At 41.8% G+C, this 21658-nt stretch overlaps 1 protein-coding gene and 1 long non-coding RNA gene across 2 annotated transcripts in view; one reads left to right on the top strand and one right to left on the bottom strand.

Annotated features, from left to right (window-relative positions):
* Positions 1-3195: 3195 nt before the first annotated feature.
* On the bottom strand, positions 3196-3869 carry LOC130919326 (uncharacterized). Its single transcript, XR_009063941.1, has 2 exons — positions 3568-3869; positions 3196-3445 (listed from the first exon to the last, which is right to left on the bottom strand). It is a non-coding gene; the product is annotated as an uncharacterized LOC130919326 (long non-coding RNA).
* Positions 3870-4048: 179 nt separating this feature from the next.
* LOC130918981 (pyrroline-5-carboxylate reductase 3-like) overlaps positions 4049-21658 on the top strand; it is a 46213-nt gene continuing 28603 nt past the window's right edge. The window contains exons 1-3 of the mRNA XM_057841323.1: positions 4049-4482; positions 17485-17532; positions 20663-20756. Of these exons, the coding sequence (XP_057697306.1) occupies positions 4183-4482; positions 17485-17532; positions 20663-20756 (442 nt within the window). The 5' untranslated portion in view covers positions 4049-4182. The remainder of the gene's footprint in view (positions 4483-17484; positions 17533-20662; positions 20757-21658) is intronic.

Genomic DNA, 21658 nt, shown 5'->3' with positions numbered 1-21658 from the left:
CTTTAATTACTTAGGTAATTTATCAGTTACTTTTTACCTATTTTCCCAACATAAGAATGACAACAGAAAAATCTCATCGCATGTAATTGTCTTTCCAATAATTGAATTTAAAGGGGAAGATCAGAATCTTTCACACAAGGCTTAATCTTTGAGTTGGCGAAGCTTTAACAAGTCGATGGAGTTGATTTCAACCACCATTGACTCGTGCTAGCTTAGCCACTCCGGAGACCTGAAACTAACAAATAAATGAAAAAACTGCATGGAATTTGTTGAGGACGAGCGGGAGCGACAAGTACCCACCGTTGCAACGGCAAAGCTACGAAGCGACCAGGCAAGTACCGGCTCTAACCTATCGCTGGAATCCTCAAGAACGAAGGAAAAATTAATGCATTCATGAACGCACACGGATGAATATTCCCTCACACATCTCAACAAGTGGCTTCACTCTGCTCAAATGTGCATCTGTCCCAAAACACTTAAGGTCGAGTTAAGGCCAAGTTATGCTTCCGCGGCAGACCTGGCCGTCAAGGAAGATCTGATTTACGACCCTCCGCCGTAGCCTCTCTTGTTCCTTCAAAAATGTTTTGACTTCGTGTCAACGCGTGGTGGAAATGGACTGTGATTGGTCCGCTCAAACTGTTGTTCCGGTTCAAACATGGCGAAATCACCGCCATTGTCAAACATTATTTTGTGACACGCAAAAATGGACCAAGCCGACAGACTAGAGTATCAACGAAGAGCAAGTACGACAACTTCGACAATGTTTCGTCAAGACGTTATGAAGATTGCCAAATGGCAAGCAATTCATGAGAGGATATTACGGAAAATAGGGGGCTGGAGGTCAGCTAGCTTGACGCCAGTTTAAAGCTTTCCACCACAGCTTGCTGGCTTCCACCCGAGGCTAGAATTCGTAATGTGACGGCATCAACAGTCCGACAGACCGCCTCCGAAACAGTCTTCTGGGTTGCCTGCGCCTCAACATTTGTATGATCAAAATTTGTTGTTCAGTGCTGATCAGCTGAAGATCCACATTCAAGCGTTTTATCTCGGTTAGCATTTTAGGATAGCAATGTAACTGGAAGAAAACTACAAGTCGTCAAGAGTCCCCCAAAACCTTACAAACACAACCCAACACCCCTCTAGTGGCTTGGCGGTGAATTACAGAGCAACACCGCAGAACTATCGAATGCTCATTCAGGCCGTAGTCACATAACTCAGGCTTTAGCGCATGACTCGAGACCAAAACAGGAAGAGTGATGAGCGGTTTTAATGGAAACGAACACGTAGCGAGGACCTTTCTAACATTTTGTATTCAAAATGCTGTTTGTACATGTCTACAATATTCTACATACATTATGAGGCAATAACAAAATATTAACGCACAGACACTATGAAACGATCGGATCACTTTATTCTTAGGGTATTGAATTTATTGTATGTTTAACTGGTGATCTGAGTACGCGCCATAGCTATCACTTAAAAAGGGAAAATGTAATGACTCAAGTGTAGTCCAAAGTAGTGGAGTAAAAGTAATGTTTTTTTTTTTTTTTTTTTTTTTTTTTTTTTTGACAAACTTACTCAAAAGGATGGCGGGTCCGTGTCTCTTTTGGTAATTGGATATTACGTAAATAGAAAAATCGAAAAATAGAAAAACGGCTGGTTATAGGGAATGGGACGTACTACGTCATTGTTTGGACCCGCCGCCATGCTGGCAATTATAATTCACTTCCGGGCCGGCAGAGTCAATGCGGATTGTAACGTGTGGTAGTGCTAAGCTAACTCTTTCGGTGTTTTAGAAAGAAAATATGGGTGCTTATTGTTGCGTTACCGGGTGCAACAGCGTCTCCTACGACAAAAAAAGGGGTTAGGAAAAATGGACTCACTTTTCACCGTTTTCCTGCATGGAGGACCAAATATCAGATCACGAAGGTACGACGGATGGCTGGATGGCTGGATTGCAGCGGTTCGTCGGAAAAGCATTTCTTATGATCATATTTCTGCTGGAATGAGAGTGTATTCCCCTCATCTCTACTCTTGTAAGTTGAACGATTTATCCGTTTGGTTTCAATACGTTTTTTGTTTTTTTCTTTACTGTTGTGTAAATCTGCCTCGGTAGCAATGCTAACCTACTCCTCCTCATCACCTACCTGTTGTGTTACTAGGAAAACCTGCATATGAAATGCTGACAACACATCCCGATTGGTCACCATATCTCTTCTTGGGTTATTCTGAGGTCAAGCGCACCACATCGGAGCGTTGAGAGGTTGGAAAGGCGAAGAGTGCACGCTGAAACTTCAGTTTGCTCTGCTCTTACAAACACGATCCCAAGTGTTATGAAAAGTCAATAAAATATGAATACCAAAACATGACTTGAACAACTTCTTGACAAACTGTAACTGCTTGTTGTTTACTTCAGGTCTTCATAATAAACAGGTGTAATAATTACAAAGTCAGGTGACTTAATTTTGTTATTCTATTTGGAATATGCATTGACAATTTTTGGACAGTGTTGTAGACAAGAACTGGGACTGATAAGTTGCAATAGATTTATTTCAAGTAATGCAATTTCTCCAATACGATATTTGAATTGACAGTTTAAAATCTTTAAATTAGTGCAAACAAGGCCCACCCTCTGACGGTGGCAGCAAATATTATATAAGTAATACACAAATACAAGATCACAATAAACGTGTCTTTGTCAAAGCAGTTTAAAACACTATTTACTGGCCTTGGGTAAATTGCCAGACAGGATAAATATGTGCTTTAAAGTTCTTGCATTTCCATTTTAAGTATTGCAAGTACTAGTCTCCAACACAGTATTTGAACTGACAGTTTAAAATCATTTTAGTACAAAATGGCCCACACTCTGGCAGGGGGCAGCAAATATTATAATACATAATACATTATAAAAAGCTATATACTATATAAATACAAGATCACAACAAAACCTGTATTTTTCAAAGCAGTTAAAAAACATCCAGTGGCCTTAGGTAAATAAAGGTGTATAAATATGTACTTTACAGTTCTTGCATTTCTATTTTAGGTATTGCAACTTTTCCAACACTATTTGAATTGACAGTCTGAAGTCTACATAAGTGCAAATAAGAATATTATAATTTAAAAATAATAATAGAATATATAAATTCAACATTACAATGAAAGGTGTCTTTGTCAAAGTGGTTAAAAAAAAAAAAAAAAAAAACGTCACTGGCCATAGTTAAATAGCCAGGCAGAATAAATATGTGCATTAAAGTTCTTGCATTTTCACAAGTTAAAAGCCCGCAGTTCATCGACGAGAAGGGCAGACCCAGATGGCGTCTGCTGCAGGGGCTTGTTTGAGTCCGACACAGGACAAATGGAACCACTCCATTGAACAAATTTTCTTTGTCAAATGATCCAAGAAGAGAGATGGTGACCAATCGGGATGTGTTGTCAGCAGGTTTACCTAGGAACACAACAGGTAGGGGAGTCGTAGTAGGCGAGCATTGCTACCGAGGCAGATTTACACAACGGTGTAAAAAAACAAAAACGTATTGAAACCAAAAGTGGATAAATCGTTCAACTTACAAGAGTAGAGATGACAGGAACACACTCTCATTCCAGCAGAAATATGATCATAAGAAATGCTTTTCCGACGAACCGCTGCAATCCAGCCATCCGTCGTACCTTCGTGATCTGATATTTGGTCCTCCATGCAGGAAAACGGTGAAAAGTGAGTCCATTTTTCCTCACCCCTTTTTTTGTCGTAGGAGACGCTGTTGCACCCGGTAACGCAACAATAAAGCACCCATATTTTCTTTCTAAAACACCGAAAGAGTTAGCTTAGCACTATCACACGTTACAATCCGCATTGACTCTGCCGGCCCGGAAGTGAATTATATTGCCAGCATGGAGGCGGGTCCAAACAATGACGTAGTACGTCCCATTCCCTATTGAGCTACCAATGGGGCGCCCTTTGTCCCGTATTATCATGAAACATGAAACTAGCGTCTGATGTGAATAATACTGTGTGTAGGGAATCGTATTCCCCGCCTCCCCTGCCTTGTGACCAATAAGCTGACAGAACACTCACGTGCGTATGACAATACGAAATCCCACTCATTTCATTGGTCAAAGTCCGGTCGATTGTCATAGAAAGCGGAAGACAACATCGCCGCATGGCCGACAAAAAAAAAAAAAAGAATGGACGGCAGTGCTTCACCCTCTGGCAGCATTACAGTACCAAGGAAAAAAACGAAACGATTACAAAAATACAGGGAAGAATGGGGAAAAGATCACACGTGGATAGAAAAAGTTCTGGATAATGTTTATAAAGCACACTGCACTATATGCCAGCGGACTTTTTCTGTAGCCCATGGTGGACTGACGGATGTAAGGCAGCATGCTTCCACTGCTGGGCACAAAAGAAACATAAGGAACACGACAGCTAACCGAACCACAAACCAATTTATTGTCCACCAGGCAACGCCAGAAGCAGATATGGTATGTAAAAAACGTTGTCTTCCCCCCGTTTTATTTAACTCGGGTTAGGTCAGACTGGGGTCATAAGAGAAACTCCCAGTAAGTGAGGGTGCACATTTGTGATCATGCAACCATCATGTTTTCAATCCCCTACTAATTCACCTTGTTCATGAAAAACAGATCCTCCTATCGTGGTAAACATTTTTTTTTCTGCAAAATTATATTTTTTGCATGTAAAAGTACATTTTCTTTCTGTCACCGTAATCAGCTGTTGTGCCAAAGCAAACTGATTTAGCTTGAAAATATTGTATCCCACATGTTGAAGAATTAACAACATATAAAATCATGTGATGATGCTAGTTTAAGATATGCCTGTGTTGCTAGTTTTTTTTTTATATATACACAAATTTTAGGCGATGGGGTAAAGTGTCGGAAGTGACACTACACAACATCTGGATTTAGATCTACTGAATTTTCTATGATGAAGCATTTGCACCATCCATTGTGTCAGACAGGCCAAACCATGAGCTGCAGCCTGCCACTGAGTAATATCTGGATGGCCCACTCATGCAGATGATCCACCTGCAGATGAACTGCTCACCTCAAACAATTCAGTCACTGATACTAATCCATCCACTGCACATGATCCACCTGGATAAGCCTGGTTGGCTGACTCTGATGTGCCACATAGTCCCAGTCAGAAATTGGTTGTGAAAAGGCAAAGTTGAGAAGAAAAGAATCTGAAAAAGAAAACGACATAAAAGAAAATTCATTTGTTGTTAGCAACTCTGAGGAGATTGATATCCTTGACCCACTTGCCCAATGAAGAGAGTTTTGAAAATTAAGTGACGAAGAAACATAGATCTGGGCACGGGTAGTTTTGTCATATTATGTTATGATGTATGATGACAATAAATTATGGTGTAGTAAATTTTGAGTTGCGTTCAGGTGTTTAAAAAAATGTGTTCAATCCACCAAACCCGAGGATGCTGTCACTATTCTGTAGGGCTGCAGCTATCGATTATTTTAGTAGTCGTTTAATCGATGAACTAGTTAGTTCGAATAATTGAGTAATCGGATAAGGAACATGAAAAATGAAAATACCTGGGAGGAGCCTGAAACATAATAAATAAATGAGGATCTATGTACAACAAAAGAACAATTGGTATACATAGCAAAAGTCCGCTGGCTTAAACGCTATAAAATAGTAACATTTTTTTTTTTACAATTCTAACAAATGGTTCAGACTCATATTCCCACAAAAAACGACTAAATATACCTTTTAGCTAAATCACTAATGCATTAAAAACATTAGCCCAAACAAAAACTTAGCTTACGTTGGTCTTAACATGGAGCAGTTGGATTCAGCCATGTAAAATGAGGCAGACCAGAGGGCAGTGTTTCCACCCTAATCTATAAAACTAAATGCAAACACTTTCAAAATAAACCATTACAATGCCACTTTAATTAAACGAATACTCGGAGCAACAAAATTTAATTTGAATACTTTTTTCTTATCGAATACTCGAGTTAATCGATTAATTGTTGCAGCACTACTATTCTGACATTCGTTTTGAATTGTCTTATTGTCAAGCTACGTGTATTATGTGATATGAAGATGGAAAAAGTAAGTGAATCAGTTTACCCCTCATTGGTTCACATAACCCCTTTATTTTTTTCAGTCGGTCTCTGTTTGCACTTTAGATGGAGTAAAGTAAGACACAATAATAATAATTTCAATACTATTCATCCTTAGTACATTCTGATTATGTCCATCCATCCATCCATCCATCCATCCATTATCTTCCGCTTAGTCCGCGGTCGGGTCGCGGGGGCAGCAGCTTTAGCAGGGAAGCCCAGACTTCCCTCTCCCCAGCCACTCCAGCCAGCTCCTCCGGCGGGATTCCAAGGTGTTCCCAGGCCAGCCGAGTGACATAGTGTCTCCAGCGTGTCCTGGGTCGACCTCGGGGCCTCCTGCCGGTGGGACATGCCCGGAACACCTCTCCAGGGAGGTGTCCTGGAGGCATCCGAACCAGATGCCCGAGCCACCTCAACTGGCTTCTCTCAACACGGAGGAGTAGCGGCTCAACACCAAGCCCCTCCCGGATGACCGAGCTTCTCACCCTATCTCTAAGGGAGAGCCCGGACACCCTGCAGAGGAAACTCATTTCGGCCGCTTGTATCCGGGATCTTGTTCTTTCGGTCATGACCCACAGCTCGTGACCATAGGTGAGGGTAGGAACGTAGATCGACTGGTAAATCGAGAGCTTCGCCTTTTGGCTCAGCTCCTTCTTCACCACAACGGACCGGTGCAGAGTCCGCATCACTGAAGACGCTGCACCGATCCACCTGTCAATCTCCCGCTCCTTCCCACCCTCACTCGTGAACAAGACCCCAAGATACTTGAACTCCTCCACTTGGGGCTGGATCTCATCCTCGACCCGGAGAGGGCATGCCACCCTTTTCCGGCTGAGGACCATGGTCTCGGATTTGGAGGTGCTGATCTTCATCCCAACCGCTTCACACTCGGCTGCGAACCTTCCCAGTGAGAGTTGGACGTCGTGGCTTGATGAAGCCAACAGCACCACATCATCTGCAAAAAGCAGAGATGCAATGCTGAGGCCACCAAACCGGAAACCCTCAACGCTTCGGCTGCGCCTAGAAATTCTGTCCATAAAAATTATGAACAGAATCGGTGACAAAGGGCAGCCTTGGCGGAGTCCAATCCTCACTGGGAACGAATTCGACTTACTGCTGGCAATGCGGACCAGACTCTGACACCGGTCGTACAGGGACCGAACAGCCCTTACCAAGGGGCTCGGTACCCCGTACTCCCGGAGCACCCTCCACAGGATTCCCCTAGGCACACGGTCGAACGCCTTCTCCAAATCCACAAAACATATGTAGACTGGTTGGGCGAACTCCCATGCACCCTCGAGGACCCTGCTGAGGATGTAGAGCTGGTCCACTGTTCCACGGCCGGGACGAAAACCACACTGCTCCTCCTGAATCAGAGATTCGACTTCACGACGGACCCTCCTCTCCAGCACCCCTGAATAGAGTTTACCGGGGAGGCTGAGGAGTGTGATTCCTCTATAATTGGAACACACCCTCCGGTCCCCCTTTTTGAAAAGGGGGACCACCACCCCGGTCTGCCAATCCAGAGGCACTGTCCCCGATGTCCACGCGATGTTGTAGAGGAGTGTCAGCCATGACAGCCCTACAACATCCAGAGCCTTTAGGAACTCCGGGTGGATCTCATCCACCCCCGGGGCCTTGCCACCGAGGAGCTTACCAACCGCCTCAGTGACTTCAACCCCAGAGATCGAAGAGCCCACCTCAGAGTCCCCAGACTCTACTTCCTCAAAGGAAAGCGTGCCGGTGGAATTGAGGAGGGCTTCGAAGTATTCTCTCCACCGACTCACGACGTCCCGAGTCGAGGTCAGCAGTACACCATCTTCACTATACACAGTGTTAATAGTGCACTGCTTTCCTCTCCTCAGACGCCGGATCGTGGACCAGAATTTCCTCGAAGCCGTCCGGAAGTCGTTTTCCATGGCCTCACCGAACTCCTCCCATATCCAAGTTTTTGCCTCGGCGACCACCGAAGCCGCAGTCCGCTTGGCCAGCCGGTACCTGTCAGCTGCCTCCGGAGTCCCACAGGCCAAAAAGGCCCGATAGGCCTCCTTCTTCAGCTTGACGGCACCCCTTACCGCTGGTGTCCACCAGCGGGTTCAGGGATTGCCACCACGACAGGCACCAACCACCTTACGGCCACAGCTCCGATCGGCCGCCTCAACAATGGAGGTGCGGAACATGGCCCACTCGGACTCAATGTCCCCCACCTCCCCCGGGACAAGGGAGAAGTTCTGCCGGAGGTGAGTGTTGAAACTCTTTCTGACAGGGGATTCTGCCAGACGTTCCCAGCAGACCCTCACAATACGTTTGGGCCTGCCAGGTCTGGCCAGCAACTTCCCCCGCCATCGGAGCCAACACACCACCAGGTGGTGATCAGTTGACAGCTGCCCCCCTCTCTTCACCCGAGTGTCCAAAACATGTGGCCGCAAGTCCGATGACACGATTACAAAGTCGATCATTGAACTGCGGCCTTGGGTGTCCTGGTGCCAAGTGCACATATGGACATATGTTTGAACATGGTGTTCGTTATGGACAAACCGTGACGAGCACAGAAGTCAAATAACAGAACACCACTCTGGTTCTCGGGGGGGCCGTTCCTCCCAATCACGCCCCTCCAGGTCTCATTGTCATTGCCCACGTGAGCGTTGAAGTCCCCCAGTAGAACGAGGGAGTCCCCAGAGGGGGCACTTTCCAGCACACCCTCCAAGGACTCCAAAAAGGGTGGGTATTCTGAACTGCTGTTTGGTGCATAAGCGCAAACAACAGTCAGAACCCGTCCCCCCACCCGAAGGCGGAGGGAGGCTACCCTCTTGTCTACCGGGGTAAACCCCAACGTACAGGCACCAAGCCGGGGGGCAATAAGTATGCCCACACCTGCTCGGCGTCTCTCACCGTGTGCAACTCCAGAGTGGAAGAGAGTCCAACCCCTCTCGAGAGGATTGGTACCAGAACCCAAGCTGTGTGTGGAGGAGAGTCAGACTATATCTAGTCGGAACTTCTCTGCCTCACACACCAGCTCAGGCTCCTTCCCTGCCAGAGAGGAGACATTCCATGTCCCAATAGTTAGCTTCTGCAGCTGGGGGTTGGACCGCCAAGGCCCCGCCTTTGGCTGCTGCCCAACTCTCTGCGCACCCGACCCCTTTGGCCCCTCCCACAGGTGGTGAGCCCATGGGAAGGGGAACCCATGTTGCCTTTTCGGGCTGTGCCCGGCCGGGCCCCATGGGGACAGGCCCGGCCACCAGACGCTTGCTGTCGAGCCCCACCTCCAGGCCTGGCTCCAGAGGGGGGCCCCGGTAACCCGCGTCCGGGCAAGGGAAACCTGAGTCCATTAATATTATTCATCATAAGGGGTCTTGTGAGTCATGCTTTGTCTGGCCCCTCACCTAGGACCTGTTTGCCATGGGTGACCCTGCCAGGGGCTTAAAGCCCCAGACAACATAGCTCCTAGGATCATTGGGACACGCAAACCCCTCCACCACGATAAGGTGATGACTCACGGAGGAGTCTGATTATGTCTATTGCCAGGAAACATCATAAATTAATGGGAAATATGTCAACTTTACTGTTTTTTGTTTTAGCTTTCTTGGAGGAGAGCAAATGTAAAAAAAAGTCTTAGGGCCCAAATACACCAGATGCATGATCGTTGCGGTTCCGGTCCGGTTCAGTGTTGACTGCGTGCCACGCAGTACGTCAAAAACAGGCAAATCATACCGGCTGCGCACGACTGCGGTCTGCCAACTCCGTTTCCTTGTGAGCTCTCGCGTGATCCCGCGCTATAATGTGCTATTTAAAACACCGAAAAACACACGGAGTCTGTACTCATCAGAGAGGCAGAGAGAGAGCACATTTTTTCTTTGCATATTGATCGTTGTGTCTGTCTCTTAATTCCAGATTGACTGCATCATGTTGAGATCAGGGCTCCGTGTGTGGGGGCTAGGGGGGCGGGGGCCTATTTTGCCCTTGGTTGTGTCGGTGGGCTTATACCTTTGTGCACATTTAAAATTTATGGCACATAACATCTCATAGAGCTGTTATAATCAACTGTTAAATAATCTGTAATATTTATCAAATGGATCGCAAATTATATACTACACGAACTAAAAAAAAACAGCGTACTTGGAACTGGTGTCTCAACACTGCAGATTCCTGTGCCCAGCGCAAACTGTTGGTTATTCTATAAAAAGTCAAGTAAAATGTAGGAAAGAAAGAAGAGAAACATCTCGAAAAGACCACCAGGTCGAAACTTGTGGGTGTCTCTTTATTCTCTTTCGTACTTTTCTCCTTCACTGTATACAAACTGACATTGTGTGTGCGCCGGGCACGAGAATTTCTGCAGTGGAACCACTTCCAGATACGCTGCATTTTTTTTTTTTCGCTCAGTTGTCAGCACGTCATGTGTTTGATATCATTGGCAGAAGAACACACATAATAGCAGCTTCCTTTTTAATGCTGTCCTTATAATAACGATCTGCTGCATCGTATATCACTTTGCGACTTTCCACCTCCATGATGAAACGTTCTTCTTCCATGTTCGCTGGTGTTTAAACCGTGAATAAGCAACTGGGCTGTTACGTCCAGACCCAGCTCCGCCCAATTTGTCGGATGCGTGTCCGGCAAAAATAGAAAATAGCCTACACCATCCGGCGGGCTGCGGCACGCCGGAGTTGGTCCGCAGTCAATCCGGAGCACTGACGCGGCCGGTATACGTTGAACAATAGGATATAATGGGAACGGATTGGTTCCGGGGCTATTTTTTACCCGAGTCGGACCGGAACCGCAACGATCATTCATCTGGTGTATTTGGGCCCTTACATTGCCCCAGTCTCCCCTAAGGCCAGGTTATATGATAATTTTCCCAGATTGCAGACCGACATTGAAAAGATGTTGGATCAACATTCCGCTGTTGAGCTTGTCGTTGAATCAACGTCACTTTTGCACCCTCAATTAATGTTGTTTCAACGTTGAAATCCATACAAAACCTAATCGATTATTAATAATATTGGAACTAGAGCTGGGAATCTTTGGGCACCTAACGATTCGATTACGATTACAATTCAGAGGATCCGATTCGATTATAAAACGATTATTGATGCACCCCCCTCCTTTTTTTTAATTTATTTTATTTTATTTTTTTTATGTTTTGTACATTAGTTCCAAAATTGTTCAAAAATACTCTCAGGCTAAACCAAACTACTATTTCAGTATCAAGTTAACATATAGCAGTAAACAAACAAACAAAAATAACAGTAAATAAAAAACTCCAGTCCCCATTCTGTATCAGCAGCTTTAAACCACATTCAATTAATTTAATGTTGTGAATCAACCGTTAAAGTTGTAAAATTGCTCCCATTATTCCATAATTTCCCTTTTGTCTACTTTCGACATGTGAAAGTTTAAAAACTATTTTAAAGATAGATTCAAGTCAATATCTTACCGATTTGGGAGTATTTTAGATAAAAAGTTAATTAGGTTCGCTTGGAAGGTTCACTACAACAGCCTTGCAGGGAAGTGTACTGCTTTAAGATGGCAGCCGTTTACTAACGCCCGCATCTAGCTTTTTGTAGATGTGCTACTAACGCCATTGAATCTATAATGCATCTAGTCCTATATAAATGATATCTACCGTAACATTAGGTGGATGTACTTTGTGGCAGCTTTTCGGCAGCAGTCAGGTATGTTGTTGTGTTTTTTATCTCGTGGCATGAGTTGAGCTAGAGCCGTGAGTTGAGCATTGGCATTACCCGAGGGGCCGGGTAATGAGAAGCATGATGTTTAGCTACTCTCGCTCCGTTCTTCATTGTGCCGAAGACCGCGCGGCGCGCTGAGTGTGTTGTACTTTCGCTTTACTTGGCATATTTCAATAATCGGAATTTGGATGTTTGTTAATCGTTCTCGAATCTTCCACGGCCGAATCGCTAATAATCTAAGAATCGGAAATTTTGCACACCTCTAATTGGAACAACGCTAAATCAATGTTATGTTTTCGACCAAACACCCGCTCATCCATAACTCAGGGACTTTTCAATCATATTTCCCGGTCAGTCATAAATCAACCATTTGTCAACATTAGTTCATCAACTATAAAACAATGTTAACCCAACGATTGCCTGACATACCATAGAACAACGCTGGTTCAACGTCACTTGACGTCGAAAATTTCGATGTCAACCAGACTGATGATTTTGATGGAAAATCACATTTATTCAATGTCAGTCTGCTATCTGGGTTATTTACTGTGTAATAAACAAGTACAATTGATAGATGAATAGTGACACTGAATAGATAAATTTTACATAAAACTCATCTTACGTAGATTGCAAAAAAAAAAGGGTGACCTAACTCTTTTACCCGGACATGTCCACTTTTTACATTCTGTCCAGGGCGTCTGGCAGGGTTTTATAAATTCATGAAAATGTCCGGTTTTCATTACTTTTCGCGGGACCAGTTAGCATGCGTTGAAATTGCCTGACACTTTGCAAAGAATACTATGGTACTGTGTTGCCTGTGAAGTGTTCCCAGACAGCTTGCCCAGTGTTTGGTTCTGCTGTGCTCAGTCACAGAGAAGACAAACGTCGGAGCAGTGTTCCATCATCCCCCAAAATGCCTAAGTGCTAGTGCATCTTCACAGATGAGCTGCAAAAAAAATCTCCACATACCATCTCGGTCGGTGCAATACAATTTAAAAGACAGCTCGTGCAAAGACTAGTTGAGCAACTGAAAACTACTGGGAAAGATTATCTCTACAGTAAAATATGCATGGGCAGACAAGTAAGATAAAGGAGAAAAGCAAAGATGAGGAAGAAAACTAAGGACCCAAGTGACGTTTTTTGTTTGTCAAATTAGTATTCTTGTCTGGCTACTGTTTGATTTACATTATTTCTCGGAAAAGAGAAAATAATTTTTTATTAAATTCAAATTTTATTAAATTAATTTTATACAGTAGGTTAAGAGCTATGTTGACCATAGTTTGATTTTCAAAAAAGGAGACACTCGCCCTAGCCTCGAGATACTTAAATTCTACTCGAAGTTCACTCAAAGATTCGTTTATCACTTCAATATATTTAAAGTGTGCCTTCTCCGTCCGGATAGAAAATTCAGTTACGTGACAAAATAATAGCTATATAACTAAAGACACATCTGTATGGCTAAATGGTCCGGTAAAAAAAAATAATGAAAGCCGGACATTTTCATGAATTTCTAAAAAAAAAAAAAAAAAAAAAGAAAAAAAAAGAAAAAAACTGCCGGACACCCCGGACAGAATGTAAAAAGTGGACATGTCGGGGTAAGTTTGGTCATGGCTCTTTAATAGGGTAATTTTTGCACGTAACTTTGGCTGTGATAGGCATATGACTTGATACTTCCGCAAAGAACCTTCGGGAGATATGCTGCGTTCATGTGTATCGTGAGATCTGAGTTCGCAAGTTGGAAAATCGTTCTGATGTGTTGTAAAGTCATAATGCGGGATAAAAACATGGTTGCTGCAAAGAAGACCAACCTATTTTCATGCTCATTCCATACATCACAAATTGAGTATGGGCGCGTTTTATAGATACCGTGTAATAGAGAATAATTTTCTTATTACTCCAACAACAAGTGAATGCAGCATCAATATTACGGTGCGTGTGCCAAACTCCCAATCATACATTCGACAGTGCAAATGACATCTTCCCACCTGCTTTAAAGGTTTTTACCAGATAAACTGCCCATCCTGGTTGTTAGTTTTTACCTCTGTGCTGATGTTTGTTTGGTCGCCTATTCTTATGAATTGTGAATTTGAATGGTTCAGCTTTACTCTTTCCGTATCAGGCAGTTAACTGCGGTAAACTGCTCTTTTCGCACATTGAAGTAGCAGATTAGCTGCCGTCTTTTAGCTAACTGCATTAAATACATTGACAATAAATGTGATTTCAGTGACAGGCTCCTTACTTATGAGCTTTGTCTAATACTGTGTTGATATGATATGTGGTATTTGAACTGTGTCAATACTGATGCTATTTATTACTATTTGTTTATATGACCAAAATGAATAGAATAGAATAGAATTAATCTGTATGAATTAAATACCTAGCTTTGGGATATAACCGCTAACAATTTTGTATGTGTGCTCATCCTAATTTCAAGCTGTTTTACAAGCATTTTTATTTGTGACTGCAGTCCCTGTAATCTGTAACAAGATGTCTTATTTTTTATTTTTATTTGACTCAAACAGCATTACTCTTGCAAATGGATATCAGAAAGTTATTTGCTCGCAGCAAGGATAGATAAGCAACTAACATTTTTTTTTTTTTTACAAAAACTTGTAGTTTTGTTTAATGATGTATAGTTTAAAGTGTTATTTCTGACTTATGATAGATAAGTGCTAGAAGAAAAAAAAATTAAAATAAAATCTTTTTGCTCACTTGCCAGTGCCTCACTGTGCCCCAGTATTGTATTAGGTCTAGTGACGCCCCAGCCCTTTATTTAACAATTGTACATGCAGACTAAACATTAAGTGTATAAAAATGTATTTTAAACAATAAGAATTCAAGTATGAACATTTATAACAGCTTATATGGCTTGAACAATGTACATTGTCAAAATCAATATGCCTGTGCAAACATGTGATTTTAACACAAATGACTTAAAGCTTGAACAGTACACTTCAAAGACAACTTATTGTTAATGGTTGCTGTGACATAATTACTCAACACGAGTGTTTACTTCAAGGTTTCCGTTTTTTTCTTCCCAGTGCATTTTTTAATACATGCAAGCACACATGAACCCCCACACAGACACATTAAAGCTATATTGATCTTCTGCAAATGAAACATTTAAGATTTTATGATGGGATTAATGACACAGAATTAAGCAAATACAGAAAAATAGCTGGGGCCATTAAACGGCCATCTTATAATTTTCACTGTTGGATTGTACTTTATGCGAAATGCTTTACCATCACAAAAGCTATCAGAGAAATCACACACAGACAGAGATACAAAATAACGTGACATACTAATTGCTAGATGCAGTTCGTGCCGAATCCACTCATTAAGTTCAGCCGTTTCGACAAGGTTAGAGCTGCTATCCGACTCCATCAAGTTCATTTGTAGCGATAACCGCTAGCGTTAGCCTGTGGCCTGGCTACCAGTAGAAAGCACTGAAAGCACCCTCTCCGGAAATCGTGAGAACAAGGGAGGACAGCGGGTGAAAGCCCGTCTGGATGCCGCCAAGAGTACTTAATGTCGGGTGAAAGTTTGGCGAAACGTCCTTAAGCCACACTCCATCACGTTTGCTTGTAGCGTTAGCCGCTTGCGTTAGCCTACCGGGCTTCTGTTTGTTTGGCTTCCTGATAACCACGTGACTCCATACGTAAGCACACTGACTGGTTTCTTAAAGGGGAATGAACATACCACGTGACTCCAAACGTAAGCACACTGACTGCTTTCTTAAAGGGGAATTAACATAGCCAAATGACACAGCGTCAAAGCCGGATGAAAAGACTATATTTTCTTGTTTTATCAAATTACCGAATTTACTGACATGGTCAAAGTTATGTCGGTCATCGTGAAGAATTTCGGTACCGGTAAATTTTCGGTTTTACCGCCCTGCTCTAATCTGGAGGTAAACTTTACTCCACACCTCCAGAAGCACCTCCCACAAGTTGGAATGACTTTTTACGGGTAGTGTTTAATGAAGCTGCTAGGTGAGGACCTTCGAGGCATCTATTTCTAAAACTAGAGACCCTTATGTACTTGTCTTCTTGCTCGGTTGTGCAGCGGGGCCTCCCGCTTCTCTTTCTACTCTGGTTAGATCTTGTTTGTGCTGCTCTCTGAAGGGAGTGGTACACAGCATTATAGGAAATTTTCAATTTCTTGGCAATTTCTTATTCTTATGGAATAGCCTTCATTTCGAAGAACAGATTGTCGAGTTTCACGTGAAAGCTGTCTTTTTCGGGCCATTTTGAGAGTTAAATCAAACCAGCAAAGGTGATGCTCCAGATACCCAACTTGCTCAAAGGAAGATCAGTTTTAGAGCTTCTCTAACCACCTAAACTGTTTTGAGCTGTGCCAACGTAATTGCACAAGGTTTTCTAATCATCTATTATCCTTCGAAGGCAACTAGCAAACACAATGTACCATTAGAACACTGTAGTGCAAAACTACGTAAATATTGCATTAAAACCGGACGTTTCCAGCTAAAATAGTCATTTACCACATTAAAAATGTATAGAGTGTTTTACTGATTAGATTAATGTTATTTTCATTGAAAATAACTGCTTTCCTTTCAAAAAGGAGGACATTTCTAAGTGACCCCAAAGTTTTGAACAGGAAGTGTAGATACATCATAGATTAAATACATTTTTCTTTTTTGGGTGATACATTGTTAAAAAATGACTCAAAAGAAAGCATGCATTGATTAAGCCAAAAATAAAAGAAAGGCAATGTCTTTAAATGCCGAACCCGCTTTAATGTACTTGTGTAGAACATAAACTATTTTCACATATACAAGTAAAGGACTCGACTTGACCGTCGTACATTTTTACAATAACTTTCTTATACATTCTTATACGCCTTATCAAAGAGAACTAAAAAGATCAGTTACTAAATATTTGTAAAGGCTTTGAGAAACATGTTATAATAAAGTCTGTAAAGTTTTAATAACGCTGTTTCATTTAAATTTTAACATTTTAACAGCGGAAATGGTCTCTAAGGTGTTTACTTGGAGTAAGGGGAGGGGAAGACTGTTAGGTATGTAAGGAAAGCACTTTTTAAATTCTTGAAAGACATTATGTATATATCGTAAGGTTGAATGCATGGGTGCTGCACATTCTTGTAGAATAAGGGGCGCTTGCACCTGAAACAGACCCTTTAAGCGCCAAAGTCACAAATTTCTGACAAGAACATTGCTGACTTTAACAAGACAAGAGCTGCAAATAAGATGCCTTATGTGGTTACTACTTTGCACCAAAAGATGGCAGACATCTGCCTATTTGAGCATATGCACATACCGTATACAGTATATGCGTTAGGTGGTTTAGCTGTAAAAACTACTCCAGTTAGAACACAATAGCAATATGAGAGTGTTATACAAATGGTAATGTCAACAAAGTACTTGATGTCAGAGTTGTGGTCTTGTGTTTTCTTTAGTGGCACAATTTATCATTGGCGTCTTGGCAGGTCACTTTTCGCACAATTTCACATGAGAGACTTTGTTTGTTCGCCACTTTTGAAGCATCGTAGGGTACATGAGGCAGGTCTCCAGACTGCCCTAAAAAATGATTGTGCAAATACATTTTCAGATCATTCACTTGACCCATTGTTAAAGTCATTTCTGGCTTTAGGAAACACAAAATTAAATCTTGGAGCAAAATTTGTGGTAATCAATAACAGTTATTTCTTTTTTCAGAATAATCAGAGGGGGGAAAATATGGAACCATTCAATCATAAAGAAGAGGTGAGTAGTAACACGTTATATTTGATTAAGTAACTTTTTGAGAAAAATGTGCTTCTCGGAGTAGTTTTACCATGCCTTACTTTTTACTCTAGTAGATTTGTCCGCTACTTTGGGCTACACTCATCGTTAAATTTTTCCACTTTATTCTACATATTAGATTTGACTTTATTTTTTCCAGAGACTAGTTTCACCAATGAGGCGTCGCGACAATAATTATGACTCTATATACCATATGCTCCAATATTCACATGACCACAAAGTCAGTCGGACGTCCTATGATCACGCCGGTATAGTACAGTATAACAATAACAGTTAATATAGAATATGAAATCAGACATTACAAGTAGTTACTTAGTACTTATTTAACTGAATACTTTTTTACTTGAGTAAATATTCAGGATGACTCCTTTTACTTGAGTTATTTTAGAGTAACACTACTCTCACTTGAGTGAAAGTTTTGGCTTTTCTACCCACCTTTAGGAATCACCCTGTAAAATGTAAATGGAAAAACCAACATCTAATTCCAGTTCAATCAGCCTTAAAGTCTGTAGTTAATAACAAGTGATCACACCTTAGAGAGTGGCTCTATCAAGTAGACTGACCTAAACCATGGCTTCAGTACAAGGGATGTTAATTGAAACAAAGGAGAATCTTATTCAGGAAGGGAAATCATGACGAAGTGTTGCAAGAGATGTTGGTTGTTCGCAGCAGTGTTCTTTTTGGCAGCCATTTTAATTTTCGTCTTAGTCTTTTGGACGAAAATACTTCTTATCATAGTCGTATTTTAGTCATTTCAAAATTTGTTCATCTTCGTCTAGTTTTAGTCCACAATTGTCAAAATGTTCTCGTCTACAAACTTTAAAAGTTTAGTCCATGAATAAATAAATAAATAAATAAATAAATAAATAAATAAATACATGAATTAATAAAAGCTTTCCATAAATTTCAAATGACCATGACAGACGAGCACATAACTGTAGAGTCTACAAGGATATCACCGTTTTCTTGATGATAATACACAATCAGCAGGAAAACAGCACATTATTTGTAATTAATAAAACTCATCTGGACGCCAAAAACTGTATGTGAAATGTTTTCCAAGAATTTAAGAAGACACAGAGTCACTGAGCTAAATGCTAAAGCGAACGCTATGTTAATGCTACAAGTTAGTTTGGTGTGTGATGTTCACTCAGCACAGAGCTTTAAAGGGTAAAGCAACATGACATATCTAGTCGTGGTGTCAACAATAATCGATGCGGCGATGCATCCCGATGCGGGGCATGGACGATTCGATTCGATGTGGGCAACAAGCCGAATCGATTCAGCGCATTTTAAAATATATAAGTACGTTAAAAAATCTTACCTGCGCAATTCCGGTGATGCAACGGATTTGGTTTTCCCATTTGTATTATTATTCTCATGTTTCATTTTTTACACACTGCATAACTCTGGTCAAATTTCCCACCAATCTCGTAGAAGCCAAAATGTCTCCAGATGTCTGCTTTCAATGTCTTAGGTGCATCAATAATCTTTCTAGCTCCCTCTTTCTCCGCTTCAGCCATTGTTATGTTATGTCCTATCTCTTAGAGGTTATCTTGTGCCCGAACCGAGTCGGGCCCAAAATGTTAAGCATTCACGGTCGGGTCGGGTTGGGCTAAAAAAATTATTTTAAAAAAAAAAAAAAAAAAAAAAAAGGGATAAAAGCGGGAGCAGGCTCTCTGTATTGTGCATTTGCTTGTGCATGGCGCCGCCCGCTTTTTCTTCTTCTCCTCCGCTGTGGCGCTTGCGATTTGTTACGAAAGACACTTTTATTTATTATGCACACAAAGGCAACACAAATGCGATATGTGAACTGCGTGTGTGTGTGTGGGGGGGGGGTGCAGCACGTCACATGAGTGACAAGACCAAACACTGCTAAATGCATGCTAACTACACAAAAATCAAACATTGTGAATTTATGATGGAAACTATGGCGAATTTAATCTCGTTCTCATGTCGTTAGACAACAACTGCCATCCATCTTGTTATGTTTTAGTCTCCCAAGACATGTTTTTAGCGCGTCATCGTCGAGAAAAAAAATTGTTCGTTGACGAAATATTTTCGTTGTTGTCGCCATCGTTGATGAAAGCAACACTGGTTCGCAGTCAGCTAAATCTAAAATCTGGACTAAGTAGAAACTACATAGGAAGGTTATGCAGTCCTTGACTGCAATAGACATCCAGTCTGACAGTGATCATTCACAGCCAGACCCCTCCCACTTAAAATAGATTGGATTTTCATCGCTGTTGCAAACAGTTTGCTTCAGATATGTCAACAAAGCACATGGATTACTGGAACCATGCCCTATGGTCTGATGAGACGGGCGGGCTATCTTGTGTACCGTACCGTCTTCAGAAGAGGCTTCCACCTGGGGTGACAGCCATGCACACCAATTTGATGTAGAGTGCGGCATATGGTCTGAGCACTAACAGGCTGACCCCCCACCTCTTCAATCCCTGCAGCAATGCTGACAGCACTCCTGTAACCAGTCACATGACATTTTGGAGGGAAAATGACAAGCAGTACTCAATTTGGGGACATTTAGGGATGTACTTAGTTCCCATGCAGTGTACTCACTTTTGTTGCCAGGGGTTTAGATATTATTGGCTATATTTTTAGTTATTTTGAGGGGAAAATAAATTAACTCTATTATATAAGCTGCACACAGACTACTTTTCTTTGTGTCATTTTGTCAGTGTTGTCCCATGAAAAGATATATTTAAATATCTGCAGAAATGCGAGGGGTGTAGTCACTTTTGTGATACATTGTAACCATTCAGTACTAGGCCCTCAAGTTGAAATGGATTGGACCTTTTTCGCTGTCATAGTCAATAAGTTAAAGGGTAGCATACTGTACAAACATTATAGTGTCAAGAAAAACTTGAAACCATATTTTTTTCAAAATAGAAAATAATTCAATGTGTCTGTCATTCTTTGCCATAATTATGGAATCAGCAGAAAAAATGTAAATGTGATTAATAAATTGTTCTTTTTTGTTTCTGTGTTTTAGATTATTAATTTCGTAAACCAAGAAAAGGGTGCATGGACCTCCTGATTGTTTTTTATGCCCCCTCTCTTATCTAATTTGCAGATTAAAGAAGAATCTGAAATGAACTCTACGTTTCAGATTGGCTTCATTGGCGCAGGAAACATGGCTTTCGGCATTGCCAAGGGCATCTTGTCTGGTCAGTAGTAAAAAAAAAATTTAAAAAAACAAAAGGAAGAAAATTAAATGCTGTTCTTAAACAAATCTTCCAATGGGCTTGCCACTTGTTAGAGGGATCAAGGGAGTCGGGTGTTTAGAGGGTTAGGTTTGCCTCTCAGGGTGTGGATTATCATTTTATAACAGAAAAGGAGTCTGGGTTGTTGTGCAAGCTTGAAAGGTGCCAACTGGATAAAGTGCTTACTCCATGCAGCTTGGGCTTTGGTGCCACTCCACAAATAAAATGATGAGCATGTAAAAAAAATATAAATTACTGTAATTTTACAATAAGGAAACGAATTTGGCACTCAAATCTGGCTCCCAAAACATTTACTATTTATTCCACCCAAAACAATACATCAGGGAACGCCCACTTTTTTCAGTGGTTCTGGTTGTGACATTACTACCATAATTCATGTTCAGGTCTAGCTTTCTACGGCTGCGCTAGCTAGTACATGTTGACAGAATGACAGAACCATCACACAGAGCTAGAGATTAGAAAACCTATGGATAGCATGCTAGCAGACTGGAAAAATCTGCAGCTCGTTCTTGGTGTGAAATGATGATGAGTCTCTTAAAACTGTAGACGTTTTGCAGTTGCAATGGATGACTCTAGAACAGAAAAACTGAAACAACAACCACAAGGGATCACACTCCCAACTAGGACTTCACAATTATATGAAAACAAGATGTCTAGTGGACTCTCCCTGGTAAGGTGTTCTGGGACTCCCTCAAAAGAGCCCGATGAAGTGGCTGGTAAACGGGAAGTATGGGCTTCCCTTCTTAGATTTCCGCCCCTGGAACCTAAACCCTGGAAGATTTAAAAACAACACAAAAAAATAAATAAAACCAGAAGAACTGGGATGAATTGATTGATGTTAAATA

This window comes from Corythoichthys intestinalis, chromosome 7 (assembly GCF_030265065.1).
Source record: "Corythoichthys intestinalis isolate RoL2023-P3 chromosome 7, ASM3026506v1, whole genome shotgun sequence".
In the NCBI taxonomy this organism is placed as follows: domain Eukaryota; kingdom Metazoa; phylum Chordata; class Actinopteri; order Syngnathiformes; family Syngnathidae; genus Corythoichthys; species Corythoichthys intestinalis.
Note: the sequence above shows the minus strand (reverse complement) of the source record. Positions and strands in the feature narration are given on the sequence as shown.